The sequence below is a fragment of the Nyctibius grandis genome, chromosome 5 (assembly GCF_013368605.1).
Source record: "Nyctibius grandis isolate bNycGra1 chromosome 5, bNycGra1.pri, whole genome shotgun sequence".
Classification (NCBI taxonomy): domain Eukaryota; kingdom Metazoa; phylum Chordata; class Aves; order Nyctibiiformes; family Nyctibiidae; genus Nyctibius; species Nyctibius grandis.
In genome coordinates, this window is record NC_090662.1 from 72,721,239 (window position 1) to 72,745,559 (window position 24,321).

A 24,321-nucleotide genomic window follows, 5' to 3' on the forward strand; every position below is an offset into this window, starting at 1 on the left:
AGATCCCTTCTTGCAGGGGGATGTGGGTGTTATTACTAGACAGAAGACAGAAATCAGACACCTAAAAGTCCTAAAAGGCAATGTATGGCTTGTGTTGAAGAGAAGAATCAGAGAAAGAGTAAAGGAACTGGACAGCCACATGAGGTGGAGAGCAGACTGCATCCCTTTAGATGTACTCAGCAGCCACCAGGTCCCCTGAGCAGCACTTGGGAGGTGCTGGTCCATACAGCCCTGCTGCCGCACTACGGTGTTCACAAAGCCTGAAAGAGAAGCAGCCATTCACCCCTGACTTCAGGAATCAAAGGTAACAGGGCAAGTTCTCTACAGCTGCAAATGGGAACATTTACTTAAAGCCCCTGGTGCCTTTAATGCTGGTAGCAAGTGATGCCTGTTATTTGGTGACCAAGCCAGGTGTTCCAGGCAGGGTAGGGAGGCAGAGCTTTGCACCTCTCAAAGATCACGTCTCCCAGGGCCTCTGCCTCAGGCACTCTGTCCAAAGCAGGGTTTTAAAGGCATAATTAAAAGAATTGATGAGTGACTGGAGGAATACAGATGAGGAAGCAGAAATAAACAAGAGTGCCAGCTGGAGAGCTGCAGGAGGGGATGATGGGGTGATGATGAGCAGGTGAGTGATGAGCAGAAGCAGAGTGACTGATATGATAGAGTGACTTAGGAAGGGAGGAGTGAAGGATCAGTATGGAAAGGCATGAAATGATCAGAGGGGAAACATGAGGAGTACTGTTAAAAGTATTTTTAAAAAAAATGGGACAATTTACATGGCGTTTGGCCATGGCTAATGAAAGCAGGAAAGGCATTAGATGGAACCCCCTCTCCAGTTCACGAAGAATGGCCACAGGGCATCACCCTGTGCTTATGGATATGAACCTGCATAGTTTTGAATGTTAGCTGGAGACTTGTGTGTTTTGCTTTCTTCCACCCCAGGGGGAAACCTTGGAGGGCTACATGGGGAGATGATGTGAAGCCAAGGGAACACTCACAGCCTTTGCCTACCTTCTGCAACAGGAGAGAGCCTGAATACTTGGTCACGATGGAGTACAACTCCCCACCAAAGGCATCTGCCCAAGACTTCACCCTAAAAATAGGGAAAAATGAAAATCAGTGTTAATAATTCAAAATCAGCAGGGCTGCTTACTTCTTCAGACAGGGAAAACTCCATCTTCCTGAGTATGAACACCCCCCCACCCCCATATTTTTCTAAGCCACTACAGTGACAATGCCTTTGCACCAGACTGCTAGCCAGACAAGCAGTAAGGCAGGAGGCAAGTGCTGCTTTTGGACATTCTGCCCAGGACATCAGTCAGTTCTGAGAACACTGAGTTCTGCTTGTCTTGGTCACTACGTTTTGACTCAGAGTGGAATGTGCCTCACCTAACTTTAGAGGTGTGAAAGCTGTACATTTGGTCTAACATATCATCTTGTTTCCTCTATTGATAGTAAAGTGAAATAAATAGCTCTGCAGTCACCTATTTGTCTTCAGAGATTGCAGACAGAGCCTGGGGTGAAGGGCTAGACACCTAATATCAAGACTGCTAAAGATAAATATCTGTCAGACCTCAAAGAAGTTGTTAAGATTCACCCCTTGGATTCAGTTCCCAGAGCTGCACGGGGCAGAGACTAACAAGCCAGAAGAATTCACTGCTCTCAGTGGAGATACTACAGCTTGATAATGCCAGAGTAGATTGTGCACCTCATCATTGTAAAACACCGCTTGCATTTGTGTCATCCTGTAAATAACTGATGATAGCAATACCACATGGAGAACATAAGGATGTTGAAGAGCATCCTGAACACTGAGCCATCCAAACCAAAATAGATGGCTCTCATAATTGACAGAGCACTTCATCAGAAATCTGTTACATGATTCACATTAGGCAGTTCCACCTACATGCAGTTCCTTCAACAAGGATTCATTTAGGAGAGATTTATTTAATGGAAAAAATGGCTTTCCCCACTTACCAGAATACACTACTTATTTATGGGGTGCAGAGTCTTACCTATGCCTTCCAGTAGATTTCTTCCAGTCCTAAGCAGACTTTAACCTCAGGGCCTGATTTCTCAGTGCACTGCACCACTTTCAGGGCAGTCTAATACACCAACATAGAGATGAGCTCTGGAGTAAAGCCAGTGCAACAATAATGGAATAATCACAACAGCTAACTTTCAGCCTAGGTGAGACTGTTTAGGCTCCCCTCTTACAAACAGAGACAGATAGACAGCTATAGGGAATGATTTGGAGCATACCTAAGGCTTCTGCTCTGAATTGCACCTCTCCCCGCTGCCTATAAAAGGAGTATAATTAGAGTGGGTGCCCTTTTTAATCACTCCTTAATTGGCAATGAGGCATTAATTTCTAACCACTGAGTGTGATCCAGCACCAGCTGAAGTCAATAAGAACAAGGCTTCTTCTATTTTTTCCTTTTTTTTTTTTGACATTGTGCTCTATATCTTATTTTGACAGCTAGAGCTTTTATCTCTTCATTTCATTCTTAGAGAAAAAAAGAACATGATATTTGCTAGGAGGCCAGGATTTATTACCCCATATCAGAGCTATGCTAGCAAGCCTAGAATAAAAGAGGAAACCAGAAACAGGAACCCCATGGGATGTTTTCCTGTTTGTTGTAGTGACTAACGCATTCCCTGAAGTGTGAGGATCTCTGAATCAGCCCTTAACTCGATGCCCATTTGCTGCTGCTGGTTTTATAACTTTTATGTATGAGAAGTTTTGTGCTGATATTAATTAATATTCTCCAGTGTCCTCACCTTTTACTGTAGAAGGAAAAAACATAAATGTGAAGTTTGGGATAGTAATTTTAGCAGGGAAGTTTATTTTTACTACATTCCCCCCCCCTCTCCCGCCAAAGAAAAGAGGTGCACGTGATCCTGGTCTTTCTGGTTTGTGTTGTGACTATGGCTGTGCGTGTGCCCCTATTCCTCCCAGCCCTCATTGTTTTTCAACCCAGCAGGGCTGAAGAGTCTGTGATATTAATTTCTGACTAGTGGGTGTGGTTGGGCAGTTTCAGCAGAAAGATGCTATTATTGAGGTAAGAGGTCCACAATATGAGCTTAGCAATGATCAGTCAGCAGAGAAGCCAGCCACAGACACAGTTTCATAGAAGACCCAGACCTGCTGCTAGTGGAACTGCTCATTTGTGGAGTCCAGAAGTCCACCATGAGTTGAGATTCTTCACTTTCATAAAAACAGGAAAAGGGAAGCTCAAAATAGCCTTTGAGGATGTGGCAAAAGGAGCCTAAATATACGAACCTTGAAACTTCTAGTAACAGCAGAACTCGAGGATAAAAAGGTTGGGATTTGTGTAATTTCACTCTTTCTATGCAGGTGCTGGAGGTGTCGGACACTCAGCTGGGGAGGGGTCACCCTGCCCGCCCGAGGCAGCAGCCCCACAGCCACTTCTGAGCCACTGCTCCAGCTTGGGGGCTGATATTTATGCTGATCTTGAAGCAGCTTTGCCAGGCACCATGCTGCAAAACCCACTCGCCTTGGGAAAGGCAAAGGGCGTGAGGAGGAAAAGAGGAGGAAGGAGGCGCAAAGGTGGGGGGGAGCAGAGAGAGGGACAGAGACTGGCAGCTTTTCAGGGCTGGCTGGAAAGTTAGGGGGCACAGAGGAATGAGAAGGCACAAAGGTCCTGCAGCCTTGCATGACAGGGCTGAAGACTGGCTAATTAAAAATATATGGTGGCATTTCATGGAAGCTGAAAAGGAGGCAAGTGCAGAGGCAGAAATACGCTGGTATTTACATATTCAAAATACAGTTATTTGCCAGGGAAGGGAGTGACCTTAGAGTACTGGGAAATTAAGGGCAGCCTGCTGAATTTAAATAGGTTTCTTTATTTTTTTCATAAACAACTGAGAGAAAAGGTCAGCCTAAAATTCATCAGGTTGCAGAGAAATTTCATCTAAGGCTGCTGGCTCCACAAACTCAGGAGCAGATGTATAGAGGCAGTAGGGACAGCCTAAAGAGGCCATACCAGGTTGATCTTCACCTCTCCCGCCAACATTTCCTGACGTTTCTGGAACCCCAAGAAGCAAAGGCTGAGCAGCCAGCCCCAAATCCTCACCATCCTCACAGCTGCAAGCACTCCTGCCCATGCCATGGCCAGCTTATGAGCAGAGCAGTGTCCAGCAGGAAAGAGGAGATGGTTTCTGTGCTGAACCTGCACCCCAGAAGCACTGCTAGCAATTGGCTGAGCAGATTTTTGCACCGCTGGGGTTAAAGCTGAGTGAGCTTTGCAAAGATGTGAATAAGTTGGCGATGAACTGAGCACAGTGCTGCAAAGCCAGGCACAACTTGGGGAGCAGCACAGGCCAACTTAGCCTTGTGTCACTTAACTGTGATTGAACCCAGCTGGTGTTTAAAAGCCTCTGGTTTTGTGTCCCCAAAATGCCCCTGTGTAATCTATGGAGCAGGTCTATTTTCTGCTGATTTACTCCCTTTGGTCCTCTGGCCAAAGTGTTCTACTGAAGTTTCATTTGAACAGGGCAACTTTTGCGCTTTAGTTAAATTCATGAGCTGATTTGGAACACAAGGGATTAAGTCAGCTGTTGGTCTGGTTTCAGTACAGGGGAGAAAAGGTCTTTTTCTGTTGTTTATTCTTGTACATTAATAAGTTCCAAACTGTGCAAAGTGACTTAACTCTTTTCTCAGTAGCAAAGGGCTATCACACTATAACGAAACACATCAGAAAAGGGTTTGGTCAGACATTGCCTGCCTGTGATGTCTGTGCTTGTATTCAGTGGTGAAAACAGCAGAAAGGACAGTCTGTCTTCTTAATGCCACAGATGTCAAGGCCTAAAGGTATTTCCGTGCAGTATTTACCCTGGACATGGAAAGTCGATTTTTATTTTATGTGGCTTGAAATTATCAGAGGTTGGATTTTTTTCTGTATAACCTCTATGTCCCTTCTGTGAAACCCAAATCAGAACCACTTTGCTGAGGAAGGGCTTGATAGTGCAGCCAAGAATAAAGTCGGTGACAAAGTTTCCTGAGACCCCTCTGGATAAATTCAATGCAACGCTTGGTAATCACATGGGCTGTATTGGTGAGCACATCTGCAAGGGTCTTATGGACCCTTATTGATTTTTGAATACAAAACATTTTCTCAATCTCAGGAAAGGGCTCAAGCTGACTTTGGTTGATTTAATGGCCATATCTCCTCCTGAAACTCAATGGCAGAGTTGTCTTCTCTCCAGACCAACCTGCTGTCCTGCTCAGACAGACCTATCCCAGCTCCAGAGAAGCTGCCCCACAACAACTTTTACCGATCATGGTGCTGCCATTTTTAATACTCAAAGGATTTAACTTGTCGAAATCAGCTTTACAAGGTGAGGTTTTTATAAATGGGGTTTGCTGAGGGCTGTTAGCCTCCTGGGGGACTGCCTGGGAGGGCTGCACTGCTGGCGGGGGGTTTTCCAGCAGCAACCGTGCCAGAGGAGCTGCTCGTGCACACCAGCATGTATGCGGGCGTGTGTGCCCTGCAAATCCACATCTAAAAAGGTGCATCAAAATTCCCTGCATGTGCACTAGCACCAGGACCCAAATGCAGTGCATGTACACAATGTGGCTATTCACACTTTATATTGCAGCTCAGCTTTTCATTTGTCTGCTCCAGATCTTTGGGAAGGGCTATTACAGCCTTTGTAGTAAGATGGTGCAGGAACAAGAAAGAAAAGGTGCAGTGGCCTCTTTCCTCTGTTTAACCTCTCCCCACTAACATCCCCTGACATCCACACACATGAATAAACACGTGTGTGTGTATTACCCAAGCTCTGTATGTGCGCACAAAGGCCTTTTTCAGCCATAAGCGTACCAGACTAGCGCAAGGGATCCGAGCTTTGGAGCTGCAAACCTGGCACTGCACGATCTGGATCTTGCATGTGTTGAAGAGATGCATCTTTGCTCAAACACCCGGTGTGTATGCCTCCCACAGCCAGATCCTGACCAGTGCTATGTGTCCCCAGGGTGTCCTTAGCAGGCTGCAAACCAGCAGCATCTGCTGGAACTTCTCTGCTAAACTGGGGAGCTGCTAAACTGGGGCCGCTGACATGTCTCCATGGCTGAATCTCCACAAGTTGCATCAGTGGTGGGGTCTTATGAACGTGTATTTAAACTGGTTTTGCGTTCTGCTAGCCAGTGCATTAAGCAGAGCATTAATAGATGTCAAAGTGCTTAACTAGAGCAGATGAGTATCATTGCCCTGCTTGATGAATGGAGAAAATGAGGCATTGCATCTTTGCTAGACCTGGGAACTGAATTTGTGGCCCCTGTGCCTGTGTCCTCTCCGAGGAGCCACAGCCACCGCCACAAGGAAACGCCACCCCCTTCGCAGCGATGAGCCCCACCAGAGGAGCCTGCACCCGCAACGGCTGCCACCATTGGGGAGGCACTCCCACCCGCCTGCCCATGCCCGCGGCATCACCCACTCCACGCCAGAAAACCCCCACACCAGAGAGAGGGAAACACTTACGTCTCCAGCGGGATCTTCGTCTGGGCCCTGGCAGAGGGCAGGAGGCAGAACAGCCAGAGCATCATCCACGGGACAGCCCAGGGCCCCATCCTCCATGCACCAACCATCAGCAAGGAGACTGGCCGGTGGGATACGGGGGCTCCCCACCCTTCCTGCTGCCCCGGGGGGGGTCCCCCGCGGCCCCTGCCATGCTGCCGGGCTGGGTGCCCTGCTGTTGCGGGGCCGAGCCCCGGGGTGACCCCGGCTGCCTCTGCCCCGGGGACGTAGCTCCTGCTGCTGGGCACCGTCAGGGGTCTCTGGCACAGGGTGGGCAGCCAAAAACCTGCTTGGGGACCCTCGTCAGCAGGCACCCACGGGTGCAGTGTGTCTCTGTGCCCTGAGGAGCAGCCGTGCCGGGAGCTGCAGTGGCTACGTAATCCCCTGCCAGCCCTTTAATCCCCTCACTGAGCAGAAGCAGCCACAGATTTAGGGAAGTGGAGTGGGATAAAATCACCCAGGATTACTCTGATTCCTGAAGACGGGTCTCAGCTTCTCCAGCCAGAGGTCAGGCTGTGCCTGCTTTAAAGGGGTCGCATCCGCAGCCCTGAAAAAAACCCCGACCTTTGATCTCTGTCTGTCGGGCCTCCCTGTTGCACTGCAGGATGCTGGCAGGTCACCCTGGTACCATCTCTTCCCCGCTGGGGACCCAGGGTTGGGACCAGGAGCGTGGGGTACGTGGTGGGCTCCTGCAGGCACCGGCAGGTTCGTGCCGTGCTGCTGCTTGGTGCCGAGGTTTGCACAGGACCAACAGGGCCTGGCAGAGCCAGCGCCTTGGCAGCATCCAGCACAGGTACTGCTGAGGTAGGTGCTTGTCCTCCAAGTCATGTCTGAGGACCACACACAGGCGAGAGGAGAGGAGGGAAAATAAGCAGTGGGAAGCAAAACCGGCATGAAAAAAAAGGACTCTGCCAGTTAACTGATCACCTCCTAATGTGAGCGATTATTTATTAATAGTCGAACCTCTCCGTTGGGGCAACATTCAGTTGAGATTGCCATCCCCTCATCTGTGTCTGGAGACCAATGAATCAAAGGAGCCCGACAGCTGAACTTGATGAATAGCAGCAAGTAGCAAACTGCACACTCGGATGAGGGGCATGCTGTATAAGCTCATTATCGTCACAAGAAGTATGAATTATAAATAACTATAGATATGACAGTGGAAAGATTATAAATGACTAGAGTGACCTGTTGAACAGCTTGACTCTATGGCTATGGATTAACCCATTCATTAGAGTATCTTCCAATCATCTTTTGCATGTTTACAAATGGTTTATTTAATATAAAACACAAAGCCACGATAGATGTTAGGTTTCTCGTAAGGATGTGGAGGGGAAAACTGGCTGTCGAAACACTGAAGTAAAACTAAGGCACGTATTATAGACGTGCTACTGAGTGCAGCATTGGTGCCACACATTAAGTGGGGTAATAGAAGCGGCAGAGGAAATACAGAGAAGGGAATAAAACTGTGAAACGTGGAGTAGAGGTTAAATAGTATGATGAAGAGGCTGAAAGTCCGGGGTGAGCAATTAAGTAATTACACAAATAACTCACGTCAGAATAGGATGGTTTCATCATTTATTACAATCTTTACTCCAGACTGAGGCAGAGGTTGTGGGCCTGAAGGGCAGAAATTTCCAGATGATATTCTTAAGTCTGTGCAAAGGGTTACACAGGAAGATTGAAATGGTTCTTTCTGACCTTAAAATCTACAAAAAAATCCATTTCTACACACACAAACACTCTACAGAGACAGTGCCTTCAATGTACCACATGGCTGTACAGTGAATGCCATGGTCAGTAGATGAAGGCAACAGGCAAAGCAGATCTGGATCTTAGTCATGCTTTTGTCAAAAGGCCAAAATGTGCTATGGGGGTCTTGCCCTGGAAAGGGGTACATACAGACCCGGATGGCCCCAGGGGGAATCTGGAGGGGGAATCTGGAGGTGAGGACAGTACAGACAAATGTCTTCCTCCCAGAAATGCTCGTTGCAGAGAAGGGGTGCAGTGTGTTGCCCATGGGAACAGAAGGAGCTGATTGCCCTTCCCCTGACACTGGCTGCACGCTGCTGGGACTGGGGACCATGGGGCTGGGCTTCTTCTGCCTCCTCCTTCCTCTGCAGCCTGAAAAGAGCAGAAGACTACTTTTAGAGGGGATGGGAAGACTGACCATCAAGGTCTCATTTCTCCGTGTTTACCAGGATTAAAAACGAGGGGTAGCATCCAGGGTGGCAGGCTTTCCTGTCTGGATACTTCAGGGAAGAGATGATAAAAATTCATGTTCTGAAAAAAATCTGAAATGAGATCTGAGGGCAGGAGAATTCACATTTTAGATATCACTTTCTCTCCACTTTGCAAGGAGCCATAAGCAAAGAGTTATTGTGAGTGATTTTTGCAGGATCTTTTCACTAACCCTTCCAGTCACTATGTGCTATTTGCAGCTGGGACCCAGTTTAATCCAGATGGGTTCTGGCAAGAGCCCTTGTCTGGGTGTGTTTGGAAAACCCTGAAACTCTGATAGAAAAGGCAATGAGACACAGCAACACACTGAACTGGGAGATCCAAATCCCTTTATTTGGATTTATCTCATTTACTGGATATATCTCACTAAACCCCTTAATGATCTAACTTTGCAAGGGAGTGGGATTTGAAGATGAAATGACAATAGCACAGAAAACTGAAAAACCCCAGGTGACTAGAGGGCCCTTAACGGGATTAGCCTGCGTCCAGTTACTTCTGGAGACCTCATCCACCACAGTGTGCGAGCACAGTTGGAGCATGGGGAGGAGATAAACGATGGCAGGGTCTGGCTGGGGTAAAAGAAAACAAATCCTATAAGAATGAAAGAAAATACATAATGAGGAGTGAGAATTTAAGGCTGCAAGAGATATGGGGTGAGTACAGCAAATTAGAGCTAAATTTGCAAAACTATGGGGCAATAAAAAAAATGCCAGTGTGATTTTGTGCTGTATTCACAGGCGGGGGAAGATTTACCAGCTCTATCCATTTCTGGTTTGACTAGAACCTGAGTTCAGTTTGGATTATTGTGTTATGAGAAGATACTGTCAAATGTCAAGACCAGCCAAAGAACAAATATAATCAAAACACTGGTGTAAGCAGTGTATGAGGAGAGTTTATTAAAGACAGTAGAAATCCTCATTTGTTTAATGCATTCATGTGGTGACCCTGACCTGGAAATGCCTGAGCAGCCTAACATGTAGTCTTACAGCAGGATAAATATGAGAATAGGGCAAAATGAAGAAAGGGGAACTCTACATTGAGCATTGGGAAAAGCTGATTAGAAAGATGTGCCGGGCATGGCACAACCTCTTGAGGCAACTTCTCTCCATGCAGTACCGGTCAACAAGGCACATTTTGTAGCAGCCAAGTTTCTCTTTGTTAGAAAGTCAGCTGGAACCGGAGACATGGCAACAACCTTGAACACAGCAAAGAGAAGAGTACGCAGCTTCGTGGAGATGAAGAGCAGATGGGACAGTGTCTCAGCCTCCTCAGGCATCAAGCTCATTGTGGTGCTACTCCTGTTGCCAGGAGGTTTGTCGGGCTGCAGCTGGTCACCAGAGACACTTCTTCCCCCATGGCACCCCTGGTACTGATGTCACAGTTGGCCCATGCAGTAAAGCAGGGTGCTCCCTCCTATTTTCTGGGTACTCTGGAGCAGTGTCTTAGGGCCCACATGGAGTGAGCATCAGGGTCCTTTTTTGCACTGTAGGTATGAGGACTGGGGAAGAGGTTGCAGGAGATCAGCACTGACTTGTTTTTCATTCTGGAGACACTGGGATCTTGCTGTGTGTCTGCCACCACCTCAGAGCAAGTCTTTGCTCCGTCATGATCCTGAACTTAAAACATCTGGGACATAATCATTTAATAAGAATCATTTGCTTTGATTTTGAATAACTTAAGGCATGATGGGAATAAACTATGTGATCTTGTTCACAGCAGATGCACTTATCTGAGATCATAATCTTGTGCCTCTTGTTATCTCATGGCAGGGCTCCTTAGATAAATATCTGGGTACAAAAGCTCCTTTTTACCCTGGTCAAACATCTCTCTGTGAAACTGCTCTCTCAATGGTGTTTGAGCTTGTGTCCCATTTGGGAGATGTGAGGACGATGTCTTTGGCCTGCCTGAGTAGGTTTAACTGTTCCTCGGGGCGGTTTGGAAAGGAGTCCTACGGTGTTTTGCCAACACTAGAGAATCTGATCTCCCTGTCCCAGCCGCTGCCAGGAGGAGAGGGCCCTTGCCAGAGACAGCGATGGAAAAGCACTTTTAGACGTGGTTTTGCTGGCTGGTCATGCAAATCTCTTCTGATCAGGTTTCAGTGCTGCGGAGGGTTAGCATTCGCAAGCCGAGTTTGCAGAGGTGTGGATTTAATAGCTGAGCAGGGGTGGGGAAGAGGGCTGCAGGCTTGCTTCTGCATGAGTGCTGATGCTGCAGGCAGGCCCTGGGTTGGGAGCTGGGGAGGTGTCCCCGCAGCTGAGCGCTGCCCTCCCTCCTGGTTTGGTTGCATCAGGGCTGGTGCAATCCCAGCTGAGTTCCAGGAAGCTACAATGCAACAGGGAGATGCTGGTGGATCTTACTGTTTGGTCTAGGACTGGGTTGGCTGCGTGGCTGGCAATGTGCCTGGGACCAGGGAAGTCTGGGTTGGTGAGACCTGAAAGATGTGCAGTGCTGGGTGGGTGGTGCTGGGTGAGCACAGCCTCTCTGACTGCCCCTTTCTCACCGCAGCCACTGTGGGAAAATGATACCTCCCTCACTCACAGGTGTGTTTTGGGTTAAATTAATTGCTTTTTAACACCATCTGGGTGCAGGGGAAATGCTTGATACAGTCTGAAGCTGTGTGTGGAAGGGTTCTTCTGCCATCGGAGACCAGGCTGATGAGTGCCAGTGGTCACAAGGAAACCCTGATGTGACTCCATGGAGGAGGCACACAAAAGCCTGTTTACCATGGGAATGCAGCTAATACCTGGATACCTGATACCTCACTAGGATCTCTGTAGAGCAGGACACATTCACCCCTAGCGTAACACAGAGGGAATATACAGGTACACCGATTGACACGTAGGCAGGTATTGACTGACTTGCTTCATTTCATGTTGCCTCGGAAGCAGTGAATAATGGATTAGTATCTGACCTGCAGAGCATCATCAGACATCAGCAGGATGACTCGGACCAAACATGTCCTTCGAGAACCCACATTCCACCCGGGTGCTCTGTAAATATTTGCCTGCAGATCCATTCATCATGCTTTCCCCGTTGTTTACAGAAGCAGCCACATGGGTGCCATATTAATTAATGCCTTCGGCTGGTTACTTTGTCTTTTTTCCTTTTTATTTTTTTCCACAGCTCTGCTCTAAATTTAGACTTGTTTAAATACTCCAGGATGACATGAGGTTTTTTTGGTGTTTTTTTTTTTGCTAGCAGCATTTTAAACCCTCATCAAGCACAGTGTTCTGAGCAGCAGAGGAAATTTAGGGCACAGAGGAGGACACCAAGGGAGAGCAGAGGGCACAGGAAACGGGGAGCACTGAAGCATCTTCCCACCATCTCTGAAGGCAAGGCAAGAAAAAGAAGAAAGAATAAAGAAAAAGGAAAAGTAAGTGAAAGCAGATGCTCAGTTTGGGGAGAACTGTGAGCAGACTGCAGCTTTCCTGGGTGCTGTCACAAAAGCACCCAGAGTGAAAGTCAGCTTTATCTTTATCTTCCGCTACCAAAGGGTTAAACTTAATCTTTTCTGTTTCAAGTCTGCATGACCTGAAGGAACTTGATTAGGAGGAAGGGAAACCCCATTTTAAAAGAGATTAAAGCCTTTCGTGATAAAATGACTGCACTGGAACAGCTTTTTCAAGGGAGGAGGCTTTGCTTTGTGGGGAGTCCCAGGAATTGTGGTGCATCAAGTGACTAAATAAACGATGCCACTTATTCTGCTAATCTGCACAACCGAAAAGACACTTGACTCCATGCGCATCTAGCAACATCATTTATGTTGCCAAATCCTTCACATTAAACGCATAATGCAATGACCCTACTCAGAGGACATGCTACAAACACCTCATTCTCCCTACTCAGTGTGTTAATACGGATTCAGGATGTTGCAAGGTTATCAGGACAGAGGTATTTGGGCCAAATTAGAGTTGTTCCAGCCTGGCTGTGCTAGAAAGAAGGAGGGTCCCTCCTCCCGTGTGTTCCCCTGTCAGGGTCAGCAGATGTGGAGGGTGCAGAGATGAGCTACTTGCCTTTGTGCTCTGACATTACTGCCTCACCTATTCGCTGAAATCCTGGCGAGGATTTATTACGTAACGGCTGTAGGGTGTTTTGGACATAAAAGATGCTCTCTAATTCTCTGTGCTCTTGCAAAGGGAGACAGCATAGCCTCTGGGGCCGAGGACCATCTTCTCGTTTGGCAAGCGATCTACAGGGGCAAAGCAGCAAACCGCTTGGCTTCCCTCCCCTCCCCTGGTTTATTTGGATCACATTGTCAGTGGTCCAGGGGTTGGATTGAGCCCTGTTCCCTGGCAATCGTGGTCGGTCAGGGAGGCAGGGGAGCTGGGCTGCAGCACTCTTGCAGACCTCTCTGTAGTGATCTGCGCGTAAACCATCTGCCTGTCAGGAAAAATGGCATCAATACAGATGAGCTGACTATCCCCAGCATAGCGTCTGTGGGCCACGGGCTCTGCGGCTGTGGGTTTGCACAATATATACAGCAGTTGTGCCTGATCCCTGGGGAGGCTGCTGCACACTACCGTGGCATAAATAAAGGGCAATGTCTAGGCAGAAAGACTTTTTAAATCTTTTTTTTTTAAATCTTTCGAAGGTTTCCTGTTAATTTTTTTTGTTTTCCTGCTTGTACTGAGTGTCCATGCAAGAGCTGTTGTAGAACTGCTTATCAGAATTGCTGGAATATTCAGAACTCAATTAAAAATCTTTAAAAGTTTGATTATTTTTTCATTGCTTTTGATTTCACAAAAGGGAGCAGCTTTACCAAAATTCTAGGTCACAAATTATAACATTTCATGCTTTTCTCCTTTGAAAACAGGACTATTTTTTTCTCCACAAAAATCAGAGGCGATCAGTTTCAGTGTGATTAAAGATAAAAGCTGGGCTTTGGATACATTTTACCACACATTGATGTAGGTGTAGATAAAAACAGTCCATTCTTTCATGAATATTAATGAAAACATGTTTTGTGATTTAGGCAACCATCAATTGTTATTAAAAATACCCTGACAGTTTTGAAGAAGAGAAAAGGGTGGGGGAAGGGTCCGCAAGGCTTTCCACATCAGATTAACACCATTTTGCCGCAGCTTGCGTTTTGCTCCGCAATTACTCTGCAGCGAGTGTGAAAGATGTTTCCCTGACCTACGGCTGCTCAACGGGCTGTCTCGGAACGGTCTTCAGCCCATCTGAGCACGGCAGCGCTGGCACTGTCTCCTTTTAACCTCTGGTTATGATTCCAGTCACTTCTCGTCACCCTGAATTGCCTCTGAGTCCCTAATTAGCTCAGTCACCTGCCAACTTTCATAACACACGCTCACTCTTCCTCCCTTCAACATCTGACAGCGTCTCACTCAGCAAGCGGCTTTCAAAGAGATTTCCCCTCCACCCCAGAGGTTTTCGTGCTGTGAGCCTGCCCCAAAAGGATGAAGATACAAATCATGTTGTGCCCAGAAGGATCATTAAACGCCGCCTTTGATTTCCTTCAAGGAGCACAATCTAGCTGAGGAAGCAAACCAGTGCATTTTTCGCTAGCAGTTTTTGTTCATGTTTTTAACCATCAGCATGGGATGATAGAGACAGGAGCACCCTGCGGTGGGTGAGGTCTCTCCAGGTTGCAGCCACCTCCTCCTGACATGGGAGCCAGCTGAGGAGAACGTCAGTCTCCCAGGAAAGAGTGGCTCGTGAGGCCTGGTCTGGGCACATATGGTATGAGAGCAAATAATTTCTCTCTTACTGCTGGAAGGTGTAACAGCGTGTAAAGTGTAAGTCTGAAAAAAATCAGTTTCTAGCAGCCTCACTTATTCTGCTTCCTCCTGCTGTTGTCAGCATCTGGGCAGCACATGGGAGAGTCAGTCAGTGGAGAGACAGCTTGGCAAACCATTTGCTTGGGTCGGGGACAGAGCAGTCTGCAGCATGCTTGAAATAAAATTAAAAGAACTGCATTCACTGTCCATGACAAAAAGTGGAATTTAGGATTACCAGAGCTATAGATAAATAAATAATGCATGCATATGTTGCAAAAAAAGAAAATTTGAATTCCAAGTCATGGTGTCTGTCTAAAATCATCTGCCATTTGCTAAAGAAGCACTCCAACTGCCTGCCTTCTGGTTAGCGCAGCGTTGAGGTTGAAGTTAACATCTTTCTGAGCCAGAGGCTCCTGAAGTTTCAGGCAGAAGCCAAACAGCTGTGCCCCAAGGGATTCCTTCGCAGGAAATCTGATGTGCATAAAGTAGGCAGAGCGGCACTGAAATCTCATTAGCAATGGTTGCTTGCTGCAGCTCTGACCATAGTTTAATTCATTCAAGCGATGCTGGAGTTAATTGGTGTTCTCAGTTTGGAGTGATTCCCTTTTTTAGCTGCAGTTTAAACCTGGATCTACTCTGCTCACCAGGCCTATAAAACCCCTAGAAAAAAAAAGCATTACCTGGCTCTTCTTGTACTCTAATGTACAGTCTCACACTCTGACAGCCACTAAGCTACTTTATGTCTGTGTCAGGGCCAAAATGTCACAGCAGGCAGCGGTGAAATGGGTGTTACAGCTTGTGTGCTGGTAGTTCTGGTGGAGCACTTCTGCTCTGAACACTTAAGACTGCGATGTCTTTGTCCATTTTCAAAGCACTACATTGCAAGAAATGAAGACCACATCTGAGAGACCGTGATGGATGGAGTCAGCAGAGCTGCTCTGGCAATGCTGGCCTGGGAGCTCTGGCAAACGCTGGCTTGAAGGGGCAGGTCCCCATGGTGGCTCTCGCAGGGTACATGACAGCTGCACCTAACTGGGAGGGAGAGGGACGGCAGCCTCTGCCAGCACACGGGACCTGCCATGCTGTCAGTGGTGTGTCTCAGAAGAGCCCTGGGCAGAGGTAGGTGACGTTTCCATTGCAGGCTGGGACAAAAGCGCTCTCAGATGAGCAGCCGTGGCTGTGTCCCAGCAGCAGTGGTACCCTGTGGTGCACAGGGACCTGCCTTTTCGGCATGTGGTGTACGTATTTCAAATTATTATATCAGGCAGGTCATATTCAAGTTCCCCACTGCACTTTCCAGCTATATAAGACTCTACCAGCTGCTGAGTGTCACCCACCCTTGTGGAGCCCAGTGCTGGAGGGAAAACAACAACCAAACACAACAGCTGGGTTTGACAGTATACACTGTTATGCAGCTTTTATCCACTCTCCCATCACCGAGGCAGCAGGCCAGCCATCTCTGCCAGGACGCTCCACCTGCTCTCCTCTTCCAGCAAATTCCCCGTACTGAACTTGCACCTCCACCCTGCAAGAACCAGCTCACTTAGGAGGTGAATTCTGGAGACTGGCCGCAGCAGGCTGGTGCACAAGGCCAGAGATGCAGCACTCCTTGTCACACCCTGGAGATGTAAACAGTGCCCAGAACTTAACAAACTGTGCTGTGGCTATTGCAAGTCCTCAATTTCTCATCAGCTTTGTGCCATCTTTAAAGGGCCATAAGCTCTCACTTGTCTTCTAGAGGTTTTCCAGAGCTCTGCTGAAGCTTTTTCCTGTGTGCTGATGTCTGGCTTCACATCTACCAACAGCTGCTGTCTCCTCGTCCACCCAGGCAGAAACAGCAAATGCAAAGGTTATTCATGTCCAAAGCCTTCCCTCCAAGGATGGTCTCCTGCAGCCAAGGGCAGACTGTTGTTCTTTCTCATCTCACTGACACGAACATCTGCTGAGGGTGATCAGGAAAGAAAGGAGCTCACTGCTTTCACATTTCTCCCAAAATGCTGGGGGGGAGGCCAGCATGCTTTCACATACTGCATGCTGCTGGTCATACCCAGGCTAAGAGACAAAAAAAAAAAAAAAAAATAACCTAACACATCTAATATGGAATAAGACAGAAGCAGAGGAGGTTGAAACTCCTTAGGATTGATTCCTTAGGAGGGCTAGGAAAGCTGACAGGCTAGAATGGCTGTGGAGCCCTTTTCCTGCTTTTTGGCAGAGAACGCCAATTAGCTGGATTTACTACGGTCCTGCACATGTTAACCAAGTAGAAAATTGTTATTAGCACTAGAAAACTGCAAGTTGTGCATATGGCAGCTGAGGGCCAATAAGGTGTAGAAACAAATGCAGATAATGTGCTTGAGAGCGGACAGTGAGCTCAACCTCTCTACAGGGGCTCTTTGTAGACAAGGTGAGATGTTGCTGCGTTCAGGAGTCAGGAAGATATTTTATCATCCACGGTGGTTTTCGGCATTGCTGAGCAGCGCTATGCTGGGCCGTGGGCTTTCTCTAAAGCATGGAGACTGGGGCGGCAAAGGATGGGACAGAAACAGACCTTGCTAGCTCAATAGTCCAACCTATTCTGGCAAACTCGCATTTGTGGGGAAGTCGTTAACACAAGGGAGGTTTTTCCTTTTCCTCTCCCCCTGAAAATGGACTTCTTGTTAATTCTGGTCTTTTCTGAAATGTCAGTAGCGATTGCCCACCGCTGGACAGACCATCAAAAAACCTTTAAGACTCCCATTAAGCTGCTGCAGTCATCTGGCAGAAGAAAAACATTTCTAAGGAGGAAGCGCAACAGCAGCTTTGTCAGCAGCACATCACAAATCACATCAGAGACTTGGAGCAAAGAGCTGAGGGAAGAGCAGACGCTAATGGGACAGGAAGGATAATGGGAAACCTGCGCTGACTGGCCTCTTTAGCGTGGTCTCTATTACACAGCTGGAGAGAGCACATTTTGGAGCAACAGTAATTTATTTTTTGATCAATACAGGAATTGCATATGAAAACACTGTCGCTATTCAGTTCATTCCTGCTGGCTTTGTTCATTCGTCTGGCCTACGCTAGGCACAGGGCACACCAGGCTGTCACATCCTAGCCCGCGGGATGCTGCAGAGGAAGGGAGAGGGGAAGGGATTCCTGCTGGGTCATAGAGTGCCTGCAAAGGGAAAAAATATAACATCAGAAATCCAGCGTTTGTCAGGACTCATTTTTCGTCGCTAGGCTGCTGCTGTTGCCTCTGTCTCTTCCTTGCTTCCTCCAGTTTTCCCCGCCTACACAACATGCTGATCTCTTATGAAGCTCTGCATCTGGGATACAGAGCAGTTTGGGCTGGACTGAGGGATTTTTCTGTTTGCCGCAAACAAAAATTAAGTCATGGAGAAAGGAGCGAAGCCTCAGTGAGGCGTGACTGAGCACCAGTCTTCGCCTTTGCGTCTTGACTTCTTCTGTGACCTCCATAAATCCATTATGCAGCCACTCTTCACATCCATTTTAAACTGAGATAATATTTCCTTCTCTCTCCTTTGCAAGGATAATTTGTATAAAAAGCACTTCTAGATACTTTGTATCTATCTAGCTATTTGTGTAAAAGCACTTTTAGAGCAATGTTGAAGACATAGAAAATATACGTAAGAAATAGAAATCCTTTAAAATCATGTAAGACATCTCATCCAAAGATGTTTTAGTGGATTATGAAATCAACACTTCCAAAAAAAGAGCAGATCACTTTGGGTTAAATATTGACCAGAGTGTTGGTGTCCTTCCATTCCGTACCTGAACCTGCCCATCTTCCCCACCCCACCATCTGTATATTCAGACCTGGTCCCTCTGCACCTGTGTAATTAAACATATTGTTATGGTGTGACAAGCAGAGCCTCCATCTTTTCTCCTTCTATCACCTCCTAAGCTGGTATTTTATCTCTGAAATCTTCCTATTTCATGAGTTGACTTCTTCAAGGTATGCACAGTAGCACTTGCAGCGTGCTGTGCTTTCCAAAGCCTGCTCTGCTTTGAGTGCCTGCCAATGTCTCAGGAAGGAGTGCTTATTATCTTCATCTTTGGTCATCTGGCTGGTTCAATGCACTTGACACTGAAGAACGTTTGTCTGCTGGATTTAGCAGGCCCCACAGTCAGGGAGTAGCTTAGTGTCTCTTCTGAACTTTAACGCTCTCTAAATTTCTGCTTTTATACAAGGAAGCAAAAGTTTTCCTGAACAAAATTGTGTTTCATTTGTGCTTTCCCATCTCCCTGCTTCCTCTTCCAATTGCCACACCTTCACTTCTGTGCCTACAGGTGAGCTGAAACTTCCCAGTTTTCACTTCTGTTTATAATTATTCACTATCCTTTCTTTTCTTACTGGATTTTCTTGAGCACATAGCCAGCATTTCTTCATGCTTCTTAAGCCAAATGAGTTAACTGGAGATTCTTCATCTTCTTCATGTTTCTACTCATTCCTTCTACCCTTCCCTTGATGAAGCTCGTGTTTTATGATTCCTGCAGGGACTTTTCTCAAAGATAACAAAGCTTTTATTTGTTATAGGAGTCACCATCTTCAACTTTGGTGCTGCTATGAATGTCCAGACATTCCTAACTTGTGGCACACATATTTGGTGGGATGTGATTCACTTGAAAGTAGTATGTGGTGATGGCTTGTGCTTGCTCACATGGCAGACATGGGCAAACTCCTACCTGTGAGCAGCTGCTTTGGAGGAACTGGAGGTGGGAATTATAGGAATTGAGGCAGTGGTGGGAAAGAGGACACATTGTCTGGAAGCACTAGGTTTTGACCTTCAGGTGTAGAAACAGGGGAAGGGAAAGGCATATCACAAGAGGGTGAGACAGTAGGGAGAAGCGGTTGATTCTGCTTGCAAACTGAGCTCTAAAAGAGACAGGAATTATACCTCTATTGCCAAACAACAAGCATTAATAAGTATGGGATCCCTGAATTATACTATGATACTACAGCCTGGCTGATCCTCTAATTCAAACTCTTGGCCACAGCTCGCTGCATCCATGGGAGAAGCCAGGAGAGGCAGGTCTTCCCTGATAAGAACACAAGAGAGGAGCCTCAGGCATAAAAATAATCCCTTTCTTAGATGAATGAGAAATACAGGCACTTTTACTAAGTGGTAGGTCTGGGGCTACTGCTCTAAGTGGAAAGAAGGCAGCTGTTAGTGAGCCAGGCTGCTAAGCAGCAGTAAAAATGAAGGAAAACAGAGCTCTTGTTCCCAGCCTGAGTAGCCCTGCGCTGGGAGTGCTGCCAAGAGCCTGCACACCCCTTTCTTCCCTCCCTCTAAAAGTTGTATTTACAGGCAAGTGCTGAAGAAAAACACACAGGTGTGTAGGCTTTTGAAATTACATAATAACAATCTTTCTATTTTAGAATGTTTCAGAAGTAGATTTCAGGCATCAGGTGCAGAAATACAGTACCAGCGGCTGTACCCACAGCTATGTGGCATAACAGAGAAGCGCAGCAGCATGGTCCAGTTCTAGGTCCAGTTATGGGTCACTGTGTCCAGTTCTGGGCCCCCCAGTTCAAGAAAGACAAGGACCTACTGGAGAGAGTCCAGCGGAGGGCTACGAACATAACCAGAGAACTGTAGAGTCTCTCTTATGAGGAGAGGCTGAGGGAGCTGGGTCTGTTTAGCCTGGAGAAGACTGAGGGGTGACCTTATCAACACTTACAAATACCTTAGGGGCGGGTGTCAAGAGGATGGGGCCAAACTCTCCTCAGCGGTGCCTAGTGAGAGGACAAGGGGCAATGGGCACAAGCTGAAACACGGGAAGTTCCATCTGAACATGAGGAAAAACTTCTTTACTTTGAGGGTGGCAGAGCACTGGAACAGGCTGCCCAGGGAGGGTGTGGAGTCTCCTTCTCTGGAGATATTCAAAACCCACCTGGACGCGACCCTGTGCGATGTGCTCTAGGGGAACCTGTTTTGACAGGGGGTTGGACTAGATGATCTCCAGAGGTCCCTTCCAACCCTAACCATTCTGTGATTCTATGGCTCAAGGCAATGCACAGCAGCTCTGTATTCAGCACATGGGCCTATGGAGCAGGGTGCTAGTACTTGGGCAAGAAAAGTGTGAATATTTATGTAGGATCTAGCGATGGGATTAGCATTCCTCTGTGTACATGGCAGCAGCTGTAGGACTTTGCCATCATTTCCCATAGCTCCCTCACGGCTTGAAAGCAGGCTACTCTCTTGCTGATAGTAAGATGTCATCCTTTCTATTTCTTGACTTTGGTTAGTCACCACATGCCAGAGGGTTTTTCCTTCTGCCTTTATGGACTGGTGGTGTTTGTGCAGACACATTGTTCTGAACTCAGAGCTTACTTTGCTTTTTGTGGAATTTGTGTCCAAATATAGTGAAAAGGGCTTTTAATTAAGACATGCTCCAAATGGTTTCAAAAATGTTTTTTTATTACATGTATGACTGAAGCTGCTGCTCTCAAAAATGTGTAGTGACCTCCTATTGTGTACACCACATGTTTATTCTAAATTCATTCTTTGGAATTTTTTATGATATTGCTCCTGGATTTCCACACAGAGCCAAGGTAGAGGATAACAATTAAGTCACATTTTGCTCTTTGGGGCATCTTCCGAGTTTTAATGTCAGTGAAGAGGCAAAGGCCTTTAGATCACAGTTTCACAAAAGCTTTAAGTCAGTTTAAGGCAGTACTGCAGCTCAAATCTCCTGCCTCTCTTTCCCCACATCCCATCCATTTATCCCCATGGCTGCACACCCCTGTCCATACACTGATACAGGTGCCTGGGCTGCTGCCCACTGAACTGATGTAGTTCAGTTCCAGCCTCGACGGGGAGGGAGTCTTAACCTGGACTAATACTGCTGCAATACATTTTACCACGTAGCTGTCTTAATAAAAACAAAAAAGGAGAAAAATAAACGAAAAAGGAAGGAAATACTGGTGTGGAGGTGGGAATGAGCAGCTAAGAGTGGGTGGCTGGGACGGGCTGCCTCCTCAGCAGCCAAGCCAGCTTTAAGTGTTTATAAAGCTACAGCCTTTGTTTCTTTAGTGTCTTGCAGAACCACATTTTCCTCCTCCTGTTCATATATGCCAAACTCCCTCCTCCTCTATTCTCAACTCAGCTGCACACGGATTTACGGCTAGAGGCCAGAACAAGCTTGTTAGAGATATGTGTAGCAGTTCGGAAAAGGCAAGGACTTGTAAGAGCCTCTTAAAAGTCCTTACAGTTAGCAGTGAAGTTTACTGTACGTTGATTGAGGATTAATTTTCTTGTGCACTATTCATCCCCAGGACTAGAATTTTTCCTTTTTCTAAATTTCAGGAACCCCTCTGGGTAAAGCTACCATCTCGTAACATTTTCTACATTAGAGCCTCAAATGCTTACTGAAGAATGTCTTTTAATTTTGCCTTTTCCTCAGCAAAAATCTCCAAGTTTGCTAAAATATTGAACTATGATTTTAATATCCTAAAGGGACAAAGTCATCTAGAATACTTGTCGCTTTCATGACTGAAATTCAAAGCTCAACACGTCCTAAATAGGCTGTCAGAGGAGACGAAGCATCCTGCCTATTCAGCTGCATCCTGCTCCTGGAAAATTTTATTTTGCTGTACAATTTTAATTATCCCCTTTGCAGCTACAACAAGGAGAAGTAAATAGAGGAGCAACAGAGAGCTAATGAATAAAAATCAAATTAAGGATTTGAATTTTCTGTGAGAAGGGCCTGAGGAAAGATTTGGATGCTTCACTGAGTATTATGGATTTCCATGATAAACACTGACAGAGATTATGCTTCGGTATTTCACTGACTTTCTACTTGTCTTCTAACTCCAGTTTAACAGGCGTGGAATTTTGTAGGGAAGCGGACAGTGGTTAAGTGAAAATACACTGAAAACTAATATCAATTCAATGCTGAGACAGGGATTAATGCATAAAACACTGCTGCAACTTCTGGAATTCTTGCTAAGCCCAATTTACAAGTTATTTATTCTACTGAAAGAAAATAAACCCCAACCCAAAAACTTAGCAATATATTAAGGAACACACAGACAATAAAAAATATATTACACATGCATACTGTAGAAGCGTCTAAAGCAGAGTTAATGTGATCCTTACATACCTTCTCATTTTCTCCTTGTTACCTTTTTCCCTTTTTCAGGTAAAATAACCCACAGCCCAAAGAAAGGCAATCCTAACTGCTGTGGCCTTTCCCTCTCCAAAGGACTTGCTAGCTTAAGGGCTCGCTAGTTCTAACAGTGTCTTAAAAAAAATAAAATAAAATACGGGAACCCATGTGTTCAGAACCACTCTAGTTCAGAGGTGATCTATCAAACCTGAAATAAACTTTTTGGTATCATGCACAGATCTGGCTGCATAAAGAGACAGTCCCAGCTGATAAAAAGGCTATTAAACAAAACATGATACCAAAAGGCAGACATGAAGTTTTCTGTATTAAATGAGGATTCTCCAGCTTTTCCATGGTACTGGAAGGCTCTGACTATATTTGTGGAAAATGCCTTTTTCTGAGACAGATGCTTCAGTTTGCAGATGAAAGGAGAGAGGCATGGCACAGTTTTACACTCCAATATGACTCCAAGCTCAGTCTCCAATTTCCAAACACCTCTGAAGAAGCAGATCCTGCCGGATGAAATGGAAACCTAGACAAGAAGTTTGGCCTCATTTCTCAATAGAATTCTCTCACTACTTTTCCTCTTCCATACATTGCCATAACATTCAGAGAATTCCTTTCTGAGCCTGTTCTATCTTCTTACCTCTGTTGTTCTTGGTAAGCATACAAGTCAACTAAAGCAGCACTCCCTTCTTTAGCAACTGCCCCTCTTTTCTTCACTCCACAAAAGGCAGATTCATGCCTCCTGATCAATCCCAGAAATCCCTTATAGCATAATACAGTGAGAAGAATCCAACTCCATCAGTGTAACTTGGTGTAGATGTAACCAGGAGAGAGGGCAGTGAGAAGAAACCCTGAATTGTCTCTATCCTTGTCCGCTTTAAGATAAGCCTCAGCTTGTCAAGCATAGTGTCAATACTACTGTTGTCATAAGCATCAAGAGTTAATAGAAGATGTTCTAAAAACTATGCCTTTAATTTTTGCAAATGATACGTTACTCTGAAAAGCAATAAATAAGGACGTTTTTAAAATTTCTACTGGCCTTTTTTGTAAATAAAAATGTTTCCCCCATGACTAGAAAACCTTATCACAAACACAGCCTGAGATGCTTATGCATTATTTTTACCCACCAATTACAGAAGTTCTACATGTCAAATGAGGTCTTAACTATGTGTCCCCATCATCTTTAAATTGCACTCTCAGATAATCCAGCATCACAGACACCAATTATGCACGTATTTAGTCTCATACAAACTCTTTTGTGTAGATTCCAATTTCTTCCACACTGGTTCATTCAGAAATAATACCAATTAACTCAGTAGAATCCCATAAATTATAATGGCTACAGGATTAGAATTAGGACTTCCAATCTTTACAGTCTTCCCTTCCTGGTATCTGCTCAACATGTTCTTTTCACTGAATCTGCAAGAATTGTAAACAATTTGGTAACAAAACGGAACCAAAATATAACTTGCTCTCTACCAGCTACTTAGTGTAGGAAATGTCTAGCAGTTTTGTAGGCACAAGTCTCTTGGGGTTATTCACTTGTGTATAAAAAAAGTAGCTCTACTTTTTTTCCTATACTGATTTAAAGCCTTTCCCAAGGAAAGTGAGCAAATCCTGCCCCCCCTCCCCCCGCCAAATCACACTTACACTAGAGAAAGGCCAGAGGTATGGGGGATGGGGATGTT

The 24,321-nt window shown here is 46.0% G+C and overlaps 2 protein-coding genes across 2 annotated transcripts in view; both read right to left on the bottom strand.

Moving 5' to 3' along the window:
- Positions 1-6,610, bottom strand: part of CACNA2D4 (calcium voltage-gated channel auxiliary subunit alpha2delta 4) — a 131,784-nt gene extending 125,174 nt beyond the window's left edge. Inside the window, exons 1-2 of the mRNA XM_068401022.1 lie at positions 6,504-6,610; positions 1,012-1,093 (exon numbers count right to left, since the gene is read on the bottom strand). Coding sequence (XP_068257123.1) covers positions 1,012-1,093; positions 6,504-6,610 — 189 coding nt within the window. The remainder of the gene's footprint in view (positions 1-1,011; positions 1,094-6,503) is intronic.
- Positions 6,611-17,625: 11,015 nt separating this feature from the next.
- DCP1B (decapping mRNA 1B) overlaps positions 17,626-24,321 on the bottom strand; it is a 54,630-nt gene continuing 47,934 nt past the window's right edge. The window contains exon 10 of the transcript XR_011048193.1: positions 17,626-17,669. The gene's annotated coding sequence lies outside the window, so the exon portion shown is untranslated. The remainder of the gene's footprint in view (positions 17,670-24,321) is intronic.